Source organism: Pelophylax lessonae (assembly GCF_965119305.1).
Source record: "Pelophylax lessonae genome assembly, chromosome: 5".
Taxonomy (NCBI): Eukaryota; Metazoa; Chordata; class Amphibia; order Anura; family Ranidae; genus Pelophylax; species Pelophylax lessonae.
In genome coordinates this window covers 275,615,467-275,636,592 of record NC_138772.1, presented here as the reverse complement: position 1 = coordinate 275,636,592, position 21,126 = coordinate 275,615,467, and the positions used below count along the sequence as shown (strand labels likewise).

General features: G+C 42.0%; 1 protein-coding gene across 1 annotated transcript in view; it reads right to left on the bottom strand.

Moving 5' to 3' along the window:
- The window catches only part of LOC309557273 (uncharacterized protein), a gene marked incomplete at its 5' end in the record, with an annotated part of 65,475 nt that extends 45,938 nt beyond the window's left edge, over positions 1-19,537 (bottom strand). The window contains 4 exon segments of the mRNA XM_082259935.1: positions 4,408-4,538; positions 6,295-6,520; positions 6,634-8,481; positions 19,453-19,537. Of these exon segments, the coding sequence (XP_082116061.1) occupies positions 4,408-4,538; positions 6,295-6,520; positions 6,634-8,481; positions 19,453-19,537 (2,290 nt within the window).
- Between the last annotated feature and the right edge of the window lie 1,589 nt (positions 19,538-21,126).

Sequence of the window (21,126 nt, the reverse complement as noted above, 5' to 3'; positions counted from 1 at the left end):
AAACATTTGTTGCACATCTGCTGTGAAAGCAACAGGCTCTTTTCTGAAGCGCATGAGGACACCTAGCAAAGTATTGTTTAGGTCAGGGCCACTCAAAAGTACGTCATTTAAAGAGACTCCTTTATACTCTGCACTGGAATCAAAAACTATTCTGATTTGGTTAGGTTTGTGTGGATGGTAGACACCAAACATCGGTAGATACCAGTGTTCCCTGTCTGTCTCAAGTGGTTCTGCGACTTCAGCGTGATCGTTGTCTAGCATCCCTTTAATGAATTCAATGAAATCTTTTTTCACCTCTGGCTTTCTCTGCAGTGTTTTTCTAAGTGAATGCAAACGCTTCATGGCTTGTTCCCTGTTACTAGGCAAAACACGTCTGGGTGTGCGAAAGGGGAGAGGGGCCACCCAACTGTGATTGTCATCTTGGTAAGCCTCTCTATCCATAATCTGCAAGAAGGTCTGATCCTCTATAGAGAGGGCCTGTTTGTCATCATCTCTAGTTTTCTGGAACACTGTAATCCCTAGATTGTCTGTTTCAATGTTGGAATTGACTTCTTCTTTACCATATAGTGTAAAAGAGTCACAGTGTTGTGTTGACCTGCCAAAGCTTTCCTTGACAACGAAGCTGTTGTGACAGGGACTGAGAAGGGATGTGCGTCCATTTGTTAACACAGACGTCTTCAGAGTGCTAATGTTGTCAGGCTGGTGCACTGTCCCCAGGCAAACTTCTCCTACAATGACCCACCCCAGGTCCAGTCTCTGTGCATAGGGGGCATTATAAGGTCCATTTATTTGCTGGCGCACCTTGTGTACCTGAAGGATGTCTCTCCCAAGAAGTAGAAGGATAGAAACATCTGGCTCAACAGCTGGGATAAGGTGAGCAATTGATCGGAGGTGAGGGTGGTGATGGGCTACTTCTGGAGAGGGAATCTCAGTTTTGTCGTCAGGTATCATGCCACACTCTATTAGGGTAGGAAGCGGGAACTGCACTTTCTTATTGAAGGATTCAATGGTAAAGTCAGTAGCTCTTCTCCCTGTGGTTTCAATTGTCCCCGCACATGTCCTTAGAGTGTATGGAACTGCACTTGCCTTGAGGTTAAAGATATCAAAGAAATCTGACTTTGCAAGGGATCTGTTGCTCTGTTCATCTAGCACTGCATACATTTTCACTGCTCTTTCTCTCTTGCCAGTGGGATACACGGTCACTAAACAGATTTTTGAGCATGATCGTGCACTCTTGCCTTGTCCACATACTTCAGTGCAATTAGACATTACTGAGGAGAGTGGGGTCTCTTGTTGCTCCCTGCCCTGATCTTTCCTGGGTTCTACAGTCTCTAGTGAAGCAGGAGCAGGGCCAGGGTGTAAAGCTGCAATATGTCTCTCACTGCCACATTCTGTACATTCTACTGGTATTTTGCAGTCTTTGGCAATGTGACAGGTAGATCCGCAGCACTTGAAACAGATGCCGTTTTGTTTAAGGAAGGACATCCGCTCTGCAATGGGTTTGCTTCTAAAGCCTTTGCATTTCTTTAGTGGATGTGGTTTTTTGTGTATTGGGCAATGTCTATCAGGGTTTTCTATGGTGTGTACCTTGTGGGTGCTTTGGTAGTCTGTGACTTCTGAAGGTACAGCTGTTTTGTGTGTGGATACAGAGGTCCTACCGTGAGGTCTGTGAGGTCTCTCAGGTCTGTGTGGTTGATTGCCGCTGGTGGTGAAGGCGAAACTGGGATCACTTCGGATTTTCGCTTGCTGTCGGACAAACCTAGAAAACACAGAGAAAGGGGGAAAGGCAACTCCATAATCTTCTTTGAATTTACCTCCCACAGACATCCACTTGTCTTGTAGATTTGAGGGCAGTTTCTCTACTATGGGATTAGTGCCTCTAGCTGTATCTAGATATGAAAGTCCTGGTAAGTAGCCATCCTCTTTGGCATATTCTATCTCTAGTAGAAGATCACTTAGTTCTTGTAGCCGCACGTTGTCTCTGTAGCCCACTTTGGGAAAGACTTCAAGTTTTCTCAACAGTGCTCCTTCTATTACCTCTGGGGATCCATACGTTTCTTCTAGTCTTTTCCAGGTCATGTTGAGTCCTGCTTTAGGATTGAACAGGTTTGCTCTTCTCATCCTCTTCGCATGCTCTACTGACTCGGTACCAAGCCATTTTATCATTAAATTAAGCATTTCTGCTGGTGATAAGTTCAGGCCTTCAGTGGCATTCAAAAAGGAAGATTTCCATGCCCAATAGTTTTCAGGACAGTCATCGAATTGGAGAAAGCCTGAGCTAACCATTTCTTTGCGGATGAGATATTTGGTGACGTCCACTGCGCATTGTTGTTCGCGCATGTAATCTATAGGTTGAGGCGATGGGAACACTTGTTTTTTGTTCTTAGGGGTTTCTGGTGCTTCATTCTTGATTTGCTGGCAGCCGCTGACCTCATGTGGTTGATTGGGCCTGCTCAGGGGGTCTGTTGATCTCGGCCTGACTTCCTTTGTTTCAGGTTTAAGAGACTGTTCCTTTGTGTGTGCATCAGTAAGGTTCTGGATGTACTCACTTGTACGATCTGCAGAGAATAGAGGTTTTTCTGGAACCTCTGCACCTTTATATGATTTTTCACTTTCTGATCGACTTGTTCCCATGTAGGCATCGGCCTCTGCTTGAGCAACTGCGGCTGCAGTCTGTCGCTGCAGGATGAGCAATTCTGCTTCTTCTTGTGCTATGACAGCTTTCTTTGCTGCTAACTCCTGCATCATCTTGGCTTCTTCTTGTGCTGTGACAGCTTTCTTTGCTGCTAACTCCTGCATCATCTTTGCTTCTTTTTCTGCGTACTGTAGCTGGACACGGGCAGCTTCTGCCTTGGCACGAGCTCTATCCGCTGAGGAACTTGCTGAGGACATCTTGCTAGCCCGTGAAGATCTGGATGCATGCGATTGTGCATCGTCTTGCTGGGCGCCGGGAATGTTCTCCCTGCCTTGCTGTGTCGGCGGTGGCGTGACATCAGCCTTGTACTTTGTTCCTGATCTTAGACTCATGCTGCAGTAATGGCGTCTCAGTTTATTCCAGACCGGACGTGGTTGTCTTTTTACTGTTCTGCTTCGTGTTATTGAACTGTTGTATAACACTAGTCAGACAGCTTAACAATAATTCAGAAGTCAAGAAACGTGAGACATCGGATCTGTATGTATTCTTTTTTCTGAATAACTTTGTAAAACTACAACATAAGCATAAACAAAACATATGTGTCAGTACATTAAACATTATACAGCAGCCTCATTCCATCAGTGGATGTACTTACAGACAATTCTCTGATTAGTCCTGGAATAGATAAGAGCTCTTCTGAATGCTGTCAGGAATAGTTATGAAATGGAGGAAATACAGTTCCAGGTTAAAGGTTACTGCCCTTCCCTCTGAGGGGAATACCTTTTCCTGTCAAGCTCTAGCAAATATACTTCCAGGTTAAAGGTTACAGCCTCTTCCTATGATGGAAAACATTACTTCCTATAAGCTCTGGCAAATAATAACTATAATAACTCTGACCACTAGATGGCAGCAAAATCAACAACATTGCAGTATAATCTGCAACAGCACTGACCAATATGGGCAGAACACTCATCTTTTGTTCTCTAATAAATAAGAGTTTCCTTCACTTTGGTAACCTGTGTAAATTGAGAGGATGAATCTTCTAAAAAATAACAATTTGACAAATGTCCCAACTTCTACCCGATCTTTTCAAAACTAAACAAAAAAATCCTTTACAGTATCCTTAAAGTAGTTGTAAACCCTCTCATATACCCAGTGAAATGAAGAGCCTCAGATGATGCACAGAGATTAAACAAATCCTCCTATATAGGTTTTATTAGTTTATCTGCAGTCTTCCCCTCTCTACACCCTTTCAAAAGTCCAGATCCTGATAAAATGTTTCTTCATCAGCAGCACAAAGAAGAGGGTGGAGAGGCTGCAGTAACAGTGTGTGAGAGCTGATTGGAGGAAAGGAACACCAATCCCTCCACACACACAGCAGAAGAACTGTGTTGTAAATAGACAAGCTACTTTCTGAGCTCTCTCTCCAACCCCCCGACACATAAGAAGTGACTCAAGCTGATAACAGAGGAATGAAGCACCAGAGAGAAATGACACTCAGAGCTTTGGAGAGAGAGTTAAAAACTGCACTGCGGATACTGCATATGTGCTTTGTTCAATTCCATTACTCAGGTTTACAACCACTTTAAGGTTATAGCTCTTCCCTTATACAAACCTCAAACAAGTTTTTTTTTTTTTTTTTGGGGTATACTTTAAAGCCTCACAATCATATAGAATATATAAAAATTACATATAGAATAAAAGTAAGAGTTACTGTTATAATCTCTTTCTTTCAACATTAGGGTTTATTTGAACAGTGATGTCTACATTACCAAAGGTGGACTGCATTGTGCTGAAGCGTAAGGAAAACCCATTTAATTCTACTGAAGAATCAGATCTCATTATGACTGTCACCACATTGGAAGCTGATCGCATTTGAGGGGGATGTTGGGAGCCACAAAACCTGGTCACAAGAGTTAAAAAATAATAACTATTATTATGGGAATTATTGAAGACAATATCAATCATTACAGAAATTGGAAGAACATACAATGTTTGTTTGTTTTGGCCTGTGTTTTTGCAGAGGAGTCAGTGTAAGTTGATAGGCTGGTGTAACCCAACAGTGCATGCCACGTTCAGGCCAGCTTTAAAGGTTTCGAACCTTGACAAACACAGCAATATGAAATATGTTCTGCACACTGCACTCCTATAGGCCCAATGGCTAGGGGTGCTTAGCAGGTATCAAAAAAACGCTCCCAAGTGCCCCTTTGGATTTGATATTTTGCCTTGGCTTTAGGTCACATGAGGAAGCTCAAGAGCAGCATTTTGTTCATGGCAAAATAAAAGTGTTATTTCTAAGTTTATACTTTCACTAAGCCCCTTATTTCCAAAATGTTATAATGCATAGGGAACCATTTTAATTTATTTTGGCTGTTCCCAGCCATCCAGGGGTACTGGCAACAGATAATAAATTCATGTATATTTTGTATAGGTATTTTTGTAGGGCGGATGCCCAGAGCCAGTGAGGACATGGCTCAGTTTGGCAGGGGGTGGATGTAGAATACTCCTAGGTAGGTGCTAGAGAGAGAGTATAGCTTGGAATCCTTTCTGCTTAACAGAGGAATTGCAGGTAAATCTATATTGTGCAATGCCTACCAGAGGGCAGGATCTGCTTATGAGGTCTGCTCAATGTGCTCAGGTGCAACTCAGTCTGTCTGAAGAGTGTTTCACACTGGTCCGATAGGGAGGCATATTGGACAGTGGGAAGAAACCTGACAAATGAGTCCACAGGCATTTGGTACAGCCCTGGTGATTTGGCAGAGAAAAATGCCTTTGTGCATGCTAAGATACTGTATAAATGCCAGGAGCACATGTGCTTGGGGTCTTTCAGCTGGGGAGCGGAGTCCCGGAGGTAGGGGGCAGCTGCCTCCTCCTCTATTGAAGAGCCATGCAGCCTCAGGTGGTCGACCTGAGGGCCTAAAGAGCTAGAGAGGAACTTAACCAGGAGGTCCTGTAAAGCTGACAAGGAGGGGAGACACTGGAAGGATCTGATTCTGTAGTACAGTGAGTACAGATCTGTGTCAAGGGGCCTGACCTGATGGGGGGCCACCCCTGCAGCTAGAAGAGTCAGTTGACTGATGTCAGTAAAGGGGATGCTAAAGAGTATCCTGAAAATAAAGTAGATCCCCATGTCTATTGCTATAGAAAGAGCAAGGAGACATAACACATACATGTGGCAGTATGGTTTAGGCAGTGAGACTGCTTCCACAAGCAACCTGGTGAGGCCAAGTGAGAGTTGTCCTTATCCAATGTATATCCCACTATTCCCTTCTCCCATCCAATTTCCACAATAAATACTAAAAACCAATACTCTTGGGCTGTTTATTGAGCAACGAGCCAATGGGAGTAAGGATAAATGTGTGAATTGTACCCTAAATGACTGTATGCTGATAATCAGAGGAGGCCCAAGAAGTCATCATACAGCAAGCCCTACAGGGACAGTGCTACATATGATACTATGCATCCAGAGTTAGGTAATTACTAACTGGGCCTCTGGAAGTGACTGCAGGCTCTTGTTACATGATCATGCTTTATAAACACCCTATCATGCTCCTGTGTGCGTGGGGCACCTGCAGTTGAATTCAATTTCATTTTTGATAGTTTTCAATGGTGAAGAAAACAAAAAATGGCAAAGCAAAAAAAAGATTTAGATACATCACCTGCCCAGCACATGGTTATCAATCTCCTTTCCATCATACACAATTACATAGTCATATCCACATTTCCGATGGGCTTCTATAACAAGTGACAAAAACTCCAGAATTATATTGTGGCCAGGTGGAGCTTCAATGACCCATGAACAATTCATATCTTTTTCATAGGACTGTGGAAAGCCAGGACTGTTGAACTGCCCAGATAGTCCTCTCAGTAAGCCCCCACACACACCTGAAACAAAATCAATTGGTTTAGGTAACTGTAGAAAATCTTTGGTAATATTGTCTGTAAAATAGTTTATTTTTCATTATTTTTATTAGGACTAAAATAATGTTTCTGCTTACCCACGTGTTTGTCTGTTACAGCCATGTTAGATTCTTGGTTACCACCAGTTCCTTTCAGTTGTGGGGAAGGACTGAAAAGTAAATATGTTGTTGTATTTGTCTGTATTGTAGTAGAAAATTCCTCTACAGTATCAGGTGTAGTCACAGGCCTATGAGTGTATGTTATAGTTGGTTGTTCAGTGGTTGAAAGTATTACATCTTCTATCTTAATTTCCTTTGGTGTTAAATGCCCACTCAAAGATTCATTTCTTTTATTTTTACTCAGCTGAACTGTATTGTGTTTTCCATCAGTGGATGTTGAAATCATGTCTGAAAGGCTACTACTTTCAGAGGTTGCAAATGCCTTATCTGTTTTGAGATTTAGGGGGAAAAATGTAGTGGGCCGTACAGTAAACACTTCATTTTGATTGTAACCAATTTCTGCTTGGTTTTTGTTATCTGTTGCTGGCTGATACCGATAATCTTGAAGATCAGTAGACATATATGATCTGTTGGTATTTGATAAGCTGTTGAAGTCAACAGTAACATTATTTCCTGTTTTATGTTTCAATTGAAGCAAGTTGGTATAAAAACTGTCTGTGTTTTCACCAACAGCTTTACTATTCACTTGCTTTCCAGTGGACAAAGGTGTCAACGGCGTACTTTTTGAGTTTGTTGTTATGACGAAATCCTGTCCTGTCCCAGAAAACATTTCTGATGGAATATTTGTACCATTTGGAGAATTGTATAAACCATTCTCTGCTGTTGTGTCTTCTTGAGTTGCAAATATTATGGGTACATTTGTGATATACGGGCTAGTTTCAGTTTGGATGTTACTAGCTAAGTAGGCCTTTGGTACTGCTGTAACTCTTGCTTTACTATCTATTTCTGACATAAAATTTTCTTCTGAAACAATGTTGCTTGTTGACTCAAATACCTTTACAAACAAATCAGAACTGTAGGGAGTTGTGTGTAGCGACTGCGAAGACGAATTATCGATTTCTTTTATTCCAAAGAACTGAGAGTCTAATAGGCGTTCATTTATTCCTGGATTCCTTATATCATGCCAATTAGGAAAAGATTGTAAAGGTGTTGTGCTTATCATTATGTTAGTAGTGGCCTCAGTTCTAAGGGAACTCACTGTGGGTTCTCTGTTTGAAGAATTTACTTCTGATTCACTTATGTGTGAATCCAGCTTGGGTACTTGCACATTCTTATAATTGCTGTTTTGATCATTTTTATATTTCTGTGTAGGGTTACTGAGGTCTGTATTTACAGACACCTTTTCTTGGTTTTCTACTGATTCATTTTCATTGGAAGAATAATGTGCAGAAAGGGTGGCTGGAAGCTCCAATGCACCTTCTGCCAATGGCTCTGTCGTCTGCTCTTCCTGCAAGAGGCTCACATGCCTATTAGAAGTTGATGAGTTTAAAGAACTTGCTAATGGATCCAAAGTAAAAGTCAATGCAGTATTTTCTGGTACAGAGGTAGGAGATGGGTTACTTGTTTGCATTTCCAATGTTCCAAATGGCACCCCAAAATAAACCCGATCATAATGTGAACAGTCATCATCGTCTTTATAGCAAAACACATCCCACCTTTCATGTAGATTTTGTCTGATGCCATAAGATATTAGTCCTGTTTTATTAAACCCGCAGTTCCAGTGACTGGTTATTCTTGGGTAAGCCACCTCTGCCAATGTGATCCAGCCAGCACGGCATTCCTCAAGGCCAGACTTCAGTGCTTGTAATAACTGGTCTCTTGTAGCCAGTTTTCCACCAAAATCCTGTACACAAGCATGTCGAGCATTCATGTATGTTAACTGGTATCTCATGTGGCGATCATAATGAAATACACCCTCCTTACGGCCTGGAAAACAAAAATATTATTAGAGAATGTTAGGCATACTTGCAGCTATATGTATGATACTGTACTGCACAAACTGTACTGTATGATACTGTACAGCACAAGTTCTATTGGTCTATAGGTAAGCTTTCATTCTCAGGGTATGCTTCTCTTCTGAGATTATCATATATATCATAAAGCAACTATTAATCAATCATTTTGTATTGTACTCCAAGACTACAACCTTTATTAGGTTTTTCAGATTCTACTTGTTCTCTTTTCCAGAGAACAAAACACACCAATCACCCATAACTTTATTACTACTGAAAGTGAATAACATTGATCATTTCTGAAAGTTGGGAGGATATATTAGGCAGCTTTTAAACATGTCTCTGAAATTGATGTGTTGAAAGCGGAAAAAATAGCATTGCGGTTTATTATGTATGGGACTGTGTAGCTGCAGACCAGCCAGGGCACCCATGCTGACCTGTGTCCACAGCTAAAAGTGCTTACAATGGGCATGTGAGCATCAGAACCAGACAACAGAGCAAGAAAGAAGGTGGCCTGGTCTGATGAATTACATTTTCTTTTACATCATGTAGATGGTCTGGTGAATGTACATAACTTACCTGGGGAAGAGATTGTACCAGTATAGACTATGGAAAGATGGCAAGTTAGCATTGGGCAATGTTCTGCTAGAAAAATGTGGGTCCTGCATGTCATGTAGATGTTACTTTGACACATACCACCCACCTAAACATTGCTGACCCCTTCATGGAAACGGTTTTCCCTGATGGCAGTGGCCTCTTTCAGCAGGATAATGCGCCCTGCCACAATGCAAAGATGGTTTAAGAATGGATTGAGGAACACAATAACAAGTTTGAGGTGTTGACTTTGCCTCCAAATTTTTCAGATCTCAATCCAATCAAGTATCTTTGGGATATGCTGAAAAAACAAGTCCAATCCATGGAGGCCCCGCCTCGCAACTTTCAGGACTTAATGGATCTGCTACTAACAGCTTGGTGCAAGATACCACAGCAAACCTTCTGAGGTCTAGTGGAGTCCATTCCTTGATGGTTCACAGCTGTTTCGGTGGCAAAAGGGGAACCTACTCAATATTATTAAGTTACTAGACATTAAGCCCGTTAAATTAACGGGCGCTAGAACATATGTGGTCAAACATTTTTTCTAACAACGCGAGAGCCGCATGACGTAGCCAGCTCTGCGCATAGCATCCTTGTTGCCCTAGCAACATTGGGGACACGCGCAGAGCTGACCGAGCGGCTCTCGCGTGCAAGCGCGCACCCGCCACGTGCCCGTGCACACCCGCCGCTTCAAGAGATTCTCCCGGCCGCCCGAAGTCTCTGCGCTCCAAGTCCCAACGGCTGTCCGTGGGGCACATGCGCAGTAGCACTACCACGGACACAGGGACTGGACGCAGAGACACTTGGACTTTATTATATTAGATGGCTGATCAGTGTATATAACTATATTTTAAAATGTAATTAAAGCCAAAATGTTTTTTTTTTAGTAGTAAGGTAGGGTTATAACCACCATAAGTTTTTTTTTTTTTTTTTCTTGCTATCTGTGTCCCATTGGGAAGATTTACCTTCACTTCTGGTCCCGTAGCCAAAACAGGAAATGAGAGGAAATCCCTCAAAAATAAAGGAATGCCAGTATGTCACCAGGGTCACCAGAACTAGTGTCCCCATCGGAAGATTTCCCCTCTATTAGTGTTCTGATTTCAACCCAAAATTTGGGATTTTTCTCTACTTTCACTTTCAATGATAATAGTAGACAGGACAAATAGAGAGTGTGAATTTCCTTAACCGGTTGCCGACTGCGCACAGTATATTTACTGCGGCAGTCGGCCCCGGCCAGGCAGAGTGACGTAGGTCTACGTCGCTCGCCTGTCACTCCTTCTAGAGCCAATAGCGGGTGGGCGCGCGCCCGCCTCGGCTCGTTCACGGAGGAGTGCGGGAGTGTGACTGGCGGACCCGATGTCCGCCGGTCACACTACGATCGCCGGTACAGCGGGAGAAAGACAGAGCGGCTTATGTAAACAAGCCGCCTGTCAGTTCTCCCTGTGTAAAAGTGAAGATCAGACAGTTCTACTATGTAGAACTGTTGATCTTTGTTTTTACACTAGTAGACCTGTCCCTGCACAGTTAGAATCACGCCCCTAGGACACACTTAACCCCTCCCTGTCCAATACTGTTAACCCCTTCCCTGCCAGTGTCATTTTTGCAGTAACAGTGCATATATATAGCACTGATTACTGCAGTAATGTCACTGGTACCCCCAAAAGTGTCAAAAATGTCAGTCAAGGGTCCGATCTGTCCGCCGCAATGTCGCAGTACCGCGAAAAAAATCGCAGATCGCCGCCATTACTCGTTAAAATAAAAAACACCAAAAATGACAAAAATCTTTCCCTTTGTTAGTAAACGCGATAACTTTTGCGCAAACCAATCAAAATACGCTTTTTGCGATTTTTTTTACCAAACATAGGTAGCGTAAAACAAATTGGCCGAAAATTTTAAAAAATTTTGATTTTTACATTTTTTTTGGGGGGAATTTCATATAAAAAAAAGTGAAAAATATTGTTGTTTTTGCAAAAATTACGCTCTTTTTGTGTTTATAGCGCGTGATCAAAAAATCGCACAGGTGATCAAATACCACCAAAAGAAAGCTCTGTTTGTGGGAAAAAAAGGACGTGAAATTCGTATAGGTACAGCGTCGCACGACCGCGCAATTGTCCGTTAAAGTCACGCAGTAAAAAAGCGCAAAAAAACCCCTGGTCTTTTAGCAGGAAAATCCTCCGGTGGTAAAGTGGTTAATGGAGGCACAGACAGCATAAACTGACAGGTGTACTAATTTCCACTCCATCAAAAACTAAAAAAAAAAAGGTTTGCCATTAGTTACACTTCAACTTCCTAATGGAAATAAGCAGGGTTTTGTAATGTATATATATTTTTCCCTTATGTGCTCAGTATTAAAAAATGTCTAGCACTTCTTTTTACCACCTGCTGACTTCTTACAGTAAATATACTATAAGATATAATGAAGGCGCAAACCCCTGAATTTTAAAAACCAACATATACTGCTGCCTTTTTAAATGTGAATGAACATGTGCACAAATGGAATATTTAATAGTAAAATAAGGCTCTGTATAAGTTTGTGTATGTGCTGGGATTCACCATCAATAATGTTCAAAGATGATACGGGATGTTTCTATATATGGATATGTGCAGCAATGTGCCAAATAGGCAACCTACATATACTGTGCCTATATGAGATGGTTTGCTGTGTACTCAATCAAAGCTAAGTGTCATTAGCAATCTGTGAAACGTGAATAATAAATATATATATATATATATATATATATATATATATATATATATATATCCAGCAATAAATTATAAAAAAATCATCTAGTTAATAAAGTCCAAACAAAATGAATACAATTCATGTGCATACTAAAACTATTCCCAATGGATAAAAAAAATGTGCTATGTGCATACAAAATCAGTCCAAGATGTCAGAACACCTGCACCTTTGCGAATTAGAAATGGAAACCTTTTCACCCCGTGGGTAAATGGATAATATATATCAGGGGTCTTCAAACTATGGCCCTCCAGTTTTCAGGAACTACAATTCCCATCATGCCTTGTCATGTCTGTGAATGTCAGAGGTTTTCAATGCCTCATGGGATGTTTAGTTCCGCAACAGCTGGAGGGCCGTAGTTTGAGGATCCCTGATATATATGCTCATTAAAAAGATTCAGGCCACCAGGACCTATATCGCTTATACAATGGATGGATGCTCCATCACACTTGCACCCTATTATCTTCACGAAGTTCAACAGCATACGTAAATATGAGGAACACAGAAATTGTATAATAGTGTAATTCCGTTTTTTTTATTCTCTCATGAATCAATAAATAATTGTGCTTACATCAATGAGTTCCTATCCTGGTGTAACGTGAGAATTACCTACCCCGTGAGAATTACCTACCCTCGTCACTTCCGGGCAGAAACAGCTGAGCAGCGCAGCAGTGCGCATGCTCAGAGCCCCGGATACCTAATGGAAGAACAGAGGAGCTTACTAGTGCGCATGCGCACTAGTATGAACCGATCACGGTGTACCGTGAAATAAACCTACCGACGCGGCGGTTACATAAAACACCTGTGCAGAAATACGAGTAATCTCCGGTCCTGTCCCTGTCACTTCCCTGCTCTCGGCAAGTAAATATAAAAGCGGCTCTCGGCTCCGTGATTTATGTATTCATACAGCCGCCGCCGCTTTTATATTTACTATCCGAGATGAGGGAAGTGACAGGCACAGGAGCGGAGATGACTCGTATTTCAGCATAGCTGTTTTAATGTAACCGCTGCGTTACATACAGTGCCGAGTACCGGAAGTGACGAGGGGTAGGTTTTTCTCACGGGTAGGTAGTTTTCACGGAACACCGGCACTGGTGGAACCGCCATGATAGATATAGGAACCGTCCCCCCCCTCCTTTATCAGCTGACTTGTCACCCTGCCAAAAAGCGTTGCTGTGGTCGTGGCCGGCGTGCGTTCCACAGGAGGCAGATGTGACATCGCTGGATAGACCCGGGGGGGTCAGAAAGCCTACAGACCACAATGAATTTCGCAGGTTCGCGTCTTCAGGAGGTCTGATTAGCTTTCACACACAGGGATATATATAGCCCCCAATCCATTTGTAATTATGTTTAATTAAGCAAACAACAAATCAAAAGGATGCAGTTTCTAACCCTTTCACAAAACAATACCCAAAATATAAATTTATTTAAAATGGCACTATTTAAAAAATATATTAAAATACAATTAACATTTTCCTGCCAACAATATAAAAACATTAATATCACATACACCATAGAATAATTTATAGTGGAACACCAATTAATTATCTAAATAATAAGTATAATATCCAAATAGTATAGATCATGACATAATCGCACCCCATTAAATAGCATAGATGGCATAAATGAACAATGCAAAAATATACAATAATCTCTAAAACAATTATGTGATCAACCAAATAAAAAATGATAGAAAATAGTAATATTATTATTGTTTAGACGCACCCACCCAGGGATTTAAAACCAACTCTAAAAACACCCACAGATATGCATAGGATATAGGAACTAATTACAAACGGCTTGGGGCTATATATATCCCGGTGTGTGAAAGCTAATTAGACCTCCTGAAGACGTGAATCTGCGAAATGCATTGTGGTCTGTAGGCTTTCTGACACTTTCGGGTCTATCCAAGGACGTCACATCCAACTCCTGTGGAACGCACGCCGGTCATAACCACAGCAACGCTTTGTGGCAGGGTGACAAGTCAGCTGAGGAACGGAGGGGGAGAGGGTTTTTATATCTATTGTGGCAGTTCTCACCAGTGCCGGGGTAGGCACTCATTGATGTAAGCACAATTATTTTATTGATTCATGAGAGAATAAAATATGGAATTACACTATTATACAATTTCTGTGTTGCTCATATATATCCAATCAAACTGTGGGGAGATAATCGGGTCCAAGTGTGGACGGAGAACTGTATAAGCGATATAGGTCCTGGTGGCCTGAATCTTTTTGGTGAGCATATAGATTATTCATTTACCCATGAAGTGAAAAGGTTTCCATTTCCCATTCACAAAGATGCAGGTGTTCTGACAACTACTTATCTTCACCACACTATTGGACTTTTAGACATTTTTTCTGTCATGTTTTCTGAATTGGACTGATCTGTATGCACATAGTACTTTTTTTGTATCCATTGGGAAAAGTTTTAGTAAATATACTGCGAGTGGGCAGCAGGTGAAGGCTCAGCAACCTTGTAAGCTATGTTACCTAACGACACTAAGAGCGGCCAGGGTATCATGCGACCGGGGTATCATGTGATCGCTATAATTAATCATAGCAATCACATGATTACAATGTCAAAAAACTGTCATGAATGGCTTCCATTCCTGACTGTTTTGATTAGTATTGTGATGCTGGGATTGGCCCACAGCTATCACATGGTACCAATCCCAGTACCCTGTATCATGTGATTATATGTAGCTAATCACAGATTACAACAGGGAGCAAGCTCTCATGAATGAAAGCCATTCATGACAGCTACAACTATTGCTTTATGATGATCGTCACCGTTATAAGCAATAATAGTGTGAAAAAAAAAAATCCCTGATCACCCCCCCCCCCCCCCCCCCAGAGTAATAGTCTAGTTTTATACATAGTAATCGTGTCACTGATCTACTCTGATGACAGAATGTAAAAAGGAAGTAAACTTTTTTTAAAAAGTATAAAAAATAATTTAATGTTTTTTTTTTTTCACATACTGTCACCAGACAGTATCCCTGATCCCTGCCACACCAGTCATATGATAACATCGTACTGTGCTGGCGACAGTATTTCAAAAAAATGTAAAAAAAAAAAAAAAAAAAAAAACTAATTTTATTTAATTACTTCATTTTCCCTTCATTTTTGTGAGTATTTGTGCTGTCCTGGCATTTTGGGGCCTCAAGAAATGTGCCAGCCACCCACCCACCACAGGGTGCCAGCCAGCCACCCACCACAGGGTGCCACCAAGCCACCCACCACAGGGTGCCAGCAAGCCAGGCATTAAGCATTAAACAAAAAGTAACATGTTACATAGTTACATAGTAGGTGAGGTTCAATAAAGACAATAGTCCATCCAGTTCAACCTGTGTAGGTGTGTGTGGCTGTAATCATCTCACATAGCCCTTAATGTCATGATCCTTGAGATGTAAGTCTTTTGAAAGCCACCATACTACCCGCAGAAACCACCTCTTGTGGTAGACAATTCCACAATCTTGTAGCCCTAACCGTAAAGAACCCTCCTCGTTGCCTGAGGTTAAAACGCTTCATAAAGCATGTTCAGTATCAGATTTGTGTCAAAATTTGTCCTTATTTTTCAAAACTTTAAATTTACAAAATATCGGCCCATATCGGCCGATATCGATATGTTGTGACCAAAATATCGGTAAAAAACATATCGGTCTATCCCTACTATAAATATTAGTACCCGTTTATATTATGTACATCTAGGAAAGAATCCAGGCCTTTTTTAAAGCAATCTAGTGAGCTAGCCAGAGCCACCTCTGGAGGGAGTCTATTCCACATTTTCACAGCTCTTACGGTGAAGAAACCTTTCCGTATTTGGAGACAAAATCTGTTTTCCTCTAGACGTAAAGAGTGCCCCCTTGTCCTCTGTGTTGACCTTAAAGTGAATAACTCCACACCAAGTTTACTATATGGACCCCTTATGTATTTGTACATGTTGATCATATCCCCCTTAATCACCTCTACTCAATAGAGAATAAATTCAGTTCCTCTACTAATCCTTCCTCATAGCTGAGCTCTTCCATGCCTCTTATCAGTTTGGTTACCCTTCTCTTTGGTTACGACTAAGCGGACGTTTATCCGTGAAACGCGTCAACTACTATGCGTTCATCTCTTGTCTCTGACCATATTATGGATACACTTTGAATTGATTGTATCTTTTGGATACGCATAAAACAGATTTGATATTTTTCACCTTCAAGTTGGAGTGCGGCTAATTCTCTCTATACAATACCCTTCTCTGCACTTTCTCCAGTTCCCCCGATATCGTTTTTGAGAACTGATGCCCAAAACTGAATTGCATATTCCAGATGAGGTCTTACTAATGATTTATATGTGGCAAAATGATATCTAGTTATGTTATGGTTATGTTATGGATATAGTTATGTAATATTATTCTGCTTGTTTTGCCTTTTTGATATATAAAACGTATTTATTATGGGATTTGCATTTTTTATTTAAATTGGAATGTATATTTTTATCACTTTGACATTATTCTGCTCTTAAATCAATCTTCCCCTGAATTGTTTAATTCATTTTGACACTGATTTTATTGTGACCAAATGCATCACTTTTTTCAGCTGTTTCTTTGAAAGACTTCTCTGGTGACTGTGAGCTGTGAATATAATGAAGCTGCATGAAAGACAATGAAAGACACACAAGCAATGTGAACACTGTGCTGACAGATAGGCAAAACAAGTAATTATATCCATTCTCTTGATTTTATAGTTATGTAGCAGGATTCCCAGCCATTTTGCTGGATGTGGGTCCCCCTGGGTTACCGCTAGCAACAACAGCACATTTAAGCATGTTCTCCAAGTGTGAGCACTGAGACAAGAAACAGTCCGGCATCTTTGGTTTTGTATTTATATAGAAAGTTGGATGGGAGAAGGCAATGAGTGGGATATTTCTCTGGCTCGACTATACACAATAGATTGGGTCTCTGAGAAAAATGCCTCTTGACAATGTCATACGCTGGCTGAATGCCGGTCAACGCCCGTTGGCACTACTTAGCTCTGACTTGCTGTCTGTGAACTCGAATTGACTTCTGACACTCTCCAGTGATACAAAAGTCCTTTGCACTGCTCCCTTTAGCCCTCCCGGCTGAGGTAGCTTAACTGTGAATACTGCTGCTACTCTTAACTCTTCGGGGCCCGCACTGGCACCCTATTTGCTCTTCAGGGCTTAAATTCTGGCATCCCCTTTCTAATCTTCTACACAGGCTAGCTGGCTCCTGGATCCCTCTGACCTCCTGGAGTGGTCCCCTATCCTAGGTAGACCCCGAGGCAGTTTGCAGTACTCACGACACTGCTTTCTTGGAAACTCCGGCCCCCACAGCTCCGCTTGGTCCTCAGCACACTGGATCCCTCTCTGCAGCTCAGCTTAACCCTCTGTCCTCTTAAGCCAGCCACCCAGGACACACGTTCCACGCTGATAGGAGGAGAGACAGCTGTCACCTCCCTCCTGGGACTCTGCTTCCCGCCAAAGACAATCTGTCATGTGCTCTCCTCAGACTTATACCCCTTCCCAGGATGCCTTGCGGCAGATTCTGCTATCTCTGGCATAGATACAAGCCCTGGTGTGCTATTGGCCAGGTTTCCTCCACTGTCCAATGAGAGCCCTCAATGGATGCAGTGGGGAGACTCCCCAACCCAACAGTCAGACCTGAGGACACATGACATCCTAGCTAAATAATTGAACCCTGATGATAAGCAGACAAGGTCTCCCCTATAGGTTACCTAGCACCTACCTAGGAGGGTGCTACAGTTAATTTTCTTTATTTTTTTATTGTTCAACATTTTTATTAAACAATAAATCTCATTCAACTCTGATTTGTCCTCTTTGTACTCAAAAAATGCCAGCATAGGGGACTATAATCACCTACTTTAGCATTATGTAAACTATATAGTTACTTACATTACCCAAAGTTTACCAAGTACTACTTCAATGCGTCCTTTTGTTTTGTACCTCTAAAATGTGCTAAATCAATTTCCAGTATTTCCTATATTTGTTCCAGTCTCACGTTTTAAAAAAAGAAAAAAAATGACATTTGGTCCACTTTCATATATACTAAAGACACATATACTGTATATACTCGAGTATAAGCCGACCTGAGTATAAGCCGAGGCCCCTACTTTTACCACAAAAAAGATGGGAAAAATGATTGACTCGAGTATAAGCCTAGGGTGAGAATGCAGGGTGGCGGGCATGGTACAGGAGAATAGAGGGTGGATGGCATGGTACAGGAGAATGCAGGGTGGCTGGCAAGGTACAGGAGAATGCAGGGTGGCTGGCATGGTACTGGAGAATGCAGGGTGGCAGGCATGGTACAGGAGAATGCAGGGTGGCTGGCATGGTACAGTAGAATGCAGTGTGGCTGGCATGGTACAGGAGAATGCAGTGTGGCTGGCATGTACAGGAGAATTCAGGGTGGCAAGCATGGTACAAGAGGATGCGGGGTTGTGGGCATACTACTGCGGCTTACCTGTTCCAGAGGCGCCTTAGTTTTAAAAATGGCGCCGCCCGGTACCGACACGTCATTGCGCACGCGCCGCTGCCGCTCGGGAAAGCTGGTATACGTTCGGCTATTTCTGGCCTGTCCCGAGCTGTGGCGGCGCATGCGCGGTGACATGTATACGCCGGGTGGTGCCATTTTTAAATCTTAAACACATCGGAGCGACCGGGAACTTTTTTTTTTTGTTGACTCGAGTATAAGCCGAGGGGGATGTTTTCAGCACAAAAAAATGTGCTGAAAAACTCGGCTTATACTCGAGTATATACGAGTATATACGGTAATAATTTCTTGAAATTTAATTTTATACTAGACAAAAATAAATAAAATACATTCAAAATTTCCAAATTATAACAATTATATTATTATTATTATTATTATTATTAATAATAAAAAAAAAGGTTTAACAATATAAAATTGAGTATTTTTTATTTTAACACACATTTGCTTTGTTATCTGCTGTTTTATGTGAAATGCCATGTTGCGGGGACTTTATTACATTTCATCAATCACATAAGTCCCAATGGGATCTTAAAAACAAGCTAGAGGAAGGGGGAAGGGAAATTATTCAAATAGAGATATCCACCCAGAATCTCAACCTCAACTTGAATTACCCTTTTTTCTCTTCACTAGATAGACAATGCCAAGAGTAGGCTACAAATCCAGGTATCGTGCCTAGATTGTGATAAAAAAAAAAAATCATATAGGTTAAAAAGACTCAATAGGGGTGCAGTTATAATCAGCCACTTTACCAATGGCAGGTCATTTTTAATTGTTTAATAACAGTAATTTCACTAACATATTCTATTTTGCCCATATGTCATCAATACAATACCTAAAAGTACTGCTTTTCTATTTGCATGGTGAAATTTTAGAAGTTGTTAAGACTGCAAGAGAAAATAACTGAATTCCATCATTTTGATGTTGGCCAAAGAAATAACAAAACTACATAGACCATATATATAAGACTTTTGACTTCTTTAGGCAAATAAAATATTTATTTGCATGAAAATGATCACGATAAGCATAATACATTGTTTGAGGGATTTCTTTCCAATATAATTACTAAAACAGTTGAAATTGTGAACTTACGATTCAAGTAGTGTTTGCATGGCGGGATGCAGAAGCTTGTAGAGAGGAGTGCAACTTGAAGCGTACAGAATAACAACCACTCCATAGTACACAATTATAGCTAATACTACAATGAGCTTGAGTTTTACTGCAAAAAGGAAAAAGAAAGGAAGGAAATGTATCATCCTGAAGTAGGGGATGGATTGGGAAACCAAGCAGGGAAGAGATTGTTTAAAAAAGCCTTCCTTCAAGGAAGCTAGAATTTACGTTAACCCTGTTCATGCTAGTTTATTTATTCTGTTGTAATAAAGTATGCTAAATGCACCCTAAAGACAGAAAAACATTGCCATCAATATTGAGAATAACTAGAGTAGGAGCATATCTAAACCCAAAAACAAAAATGCAATATAAAGCTTTTTGCTGCTTAAATGTTGTGGTTGCATTTGTTTACTTTATTTAGGCTTTTTCTTTTCACTTGGTGACTGCCACTAACACGCTTTCAGTCCTATTATGACAACACTCACTCACCCTTCTGCATCAGGACAACAAAAGGACTGGACCACAGAACCCTCCCCTTTCCCACTGTCGCTAACATACAGGGGTGAGTTCTGCACTCGTCAGAGATACACTATATTACCAAAATTATTGGGACGCCTGCCTTTACATGCACATGAACTTTAATGCCATCCCAGTCTTAGTCGGTAGGGTTCAATAGTGAGTTGGCCCACCCTTTGCAGCTTTAACAGCTTCAACTCTTCTGGGAAGGCTGTCCACAAGGTTTGGGAGTGTGTCTATGGGAATGTTTAACCATTCTTCCAGAAGTGCATTTGTGAGGTCAAGCGCTGATGTAGACGAGAAGGCCTGGCTCGCAGTCTCCGCACTAATTCATCCCAAAGGTTTTATATCGGGTTGAGGTTAGGACTCTGTGCAGGCCAGTCAAGTTCCTCCACCCCAAACTCGCTCATCCATGTCTTTATGGACCTTGCTTTGTGCACTGGTCCAAATCATTTGGTGGAGGGTTGTTTTTCAGGGGTTGGGCTTGACCCCTTGTCAGGGTCCAGACTGGCGGTCAAAGAAGACACTAGGAGTGGATCCTCTGTGTCAGTGAGGGAATGGCGTGGACCGTACCAGAGGACCGGACCTAAGTTACTACCGGTTTTCACCAGAGCCCGCCGCAAGGCGGGATGGACTTGCTGCGGCGGTAGCAACCAGGTCGTATCCTCCGGTAACGGCTCAACCTCACGGACAGCTGATTCAGGCGTGGTACTGAAGGATAAGGCAAAGGCAGGGTCAGACGAAGCAGAAGGTCAAGGCAGGCGGCAATGGTTCGTAGTCAGGGGCAACGGCAGAAGGTCAATACACAGGCAGGGAAACACACCAAACGCTTTCTCAAGGCACAATGGCAACAAGATCCGGTGAGGACAGGAAGGGGAAGTGGGTTTTTATGTGGTTTGGACTGATTGGACCAGGCACTAATTAGTGGTGCACTGGCCCTTTAAATTTCAATGCAGCGGCGCGCGCGCGCCCCTAGGGAGCGGGGCCGCGCGCGCCGGGAGGAGAACAGGAAGGAGCCCGGCGTGCGCCGGGAGGAAGAGGTGGCGGGACCCGGCGGGTAAGTTGGAGGAGATGCCGGGGAGCAGCGCTCACGGTCGGGGAGGAAGACCGGAGCACTGCTGCCCAGAAGACGCCTCGAGT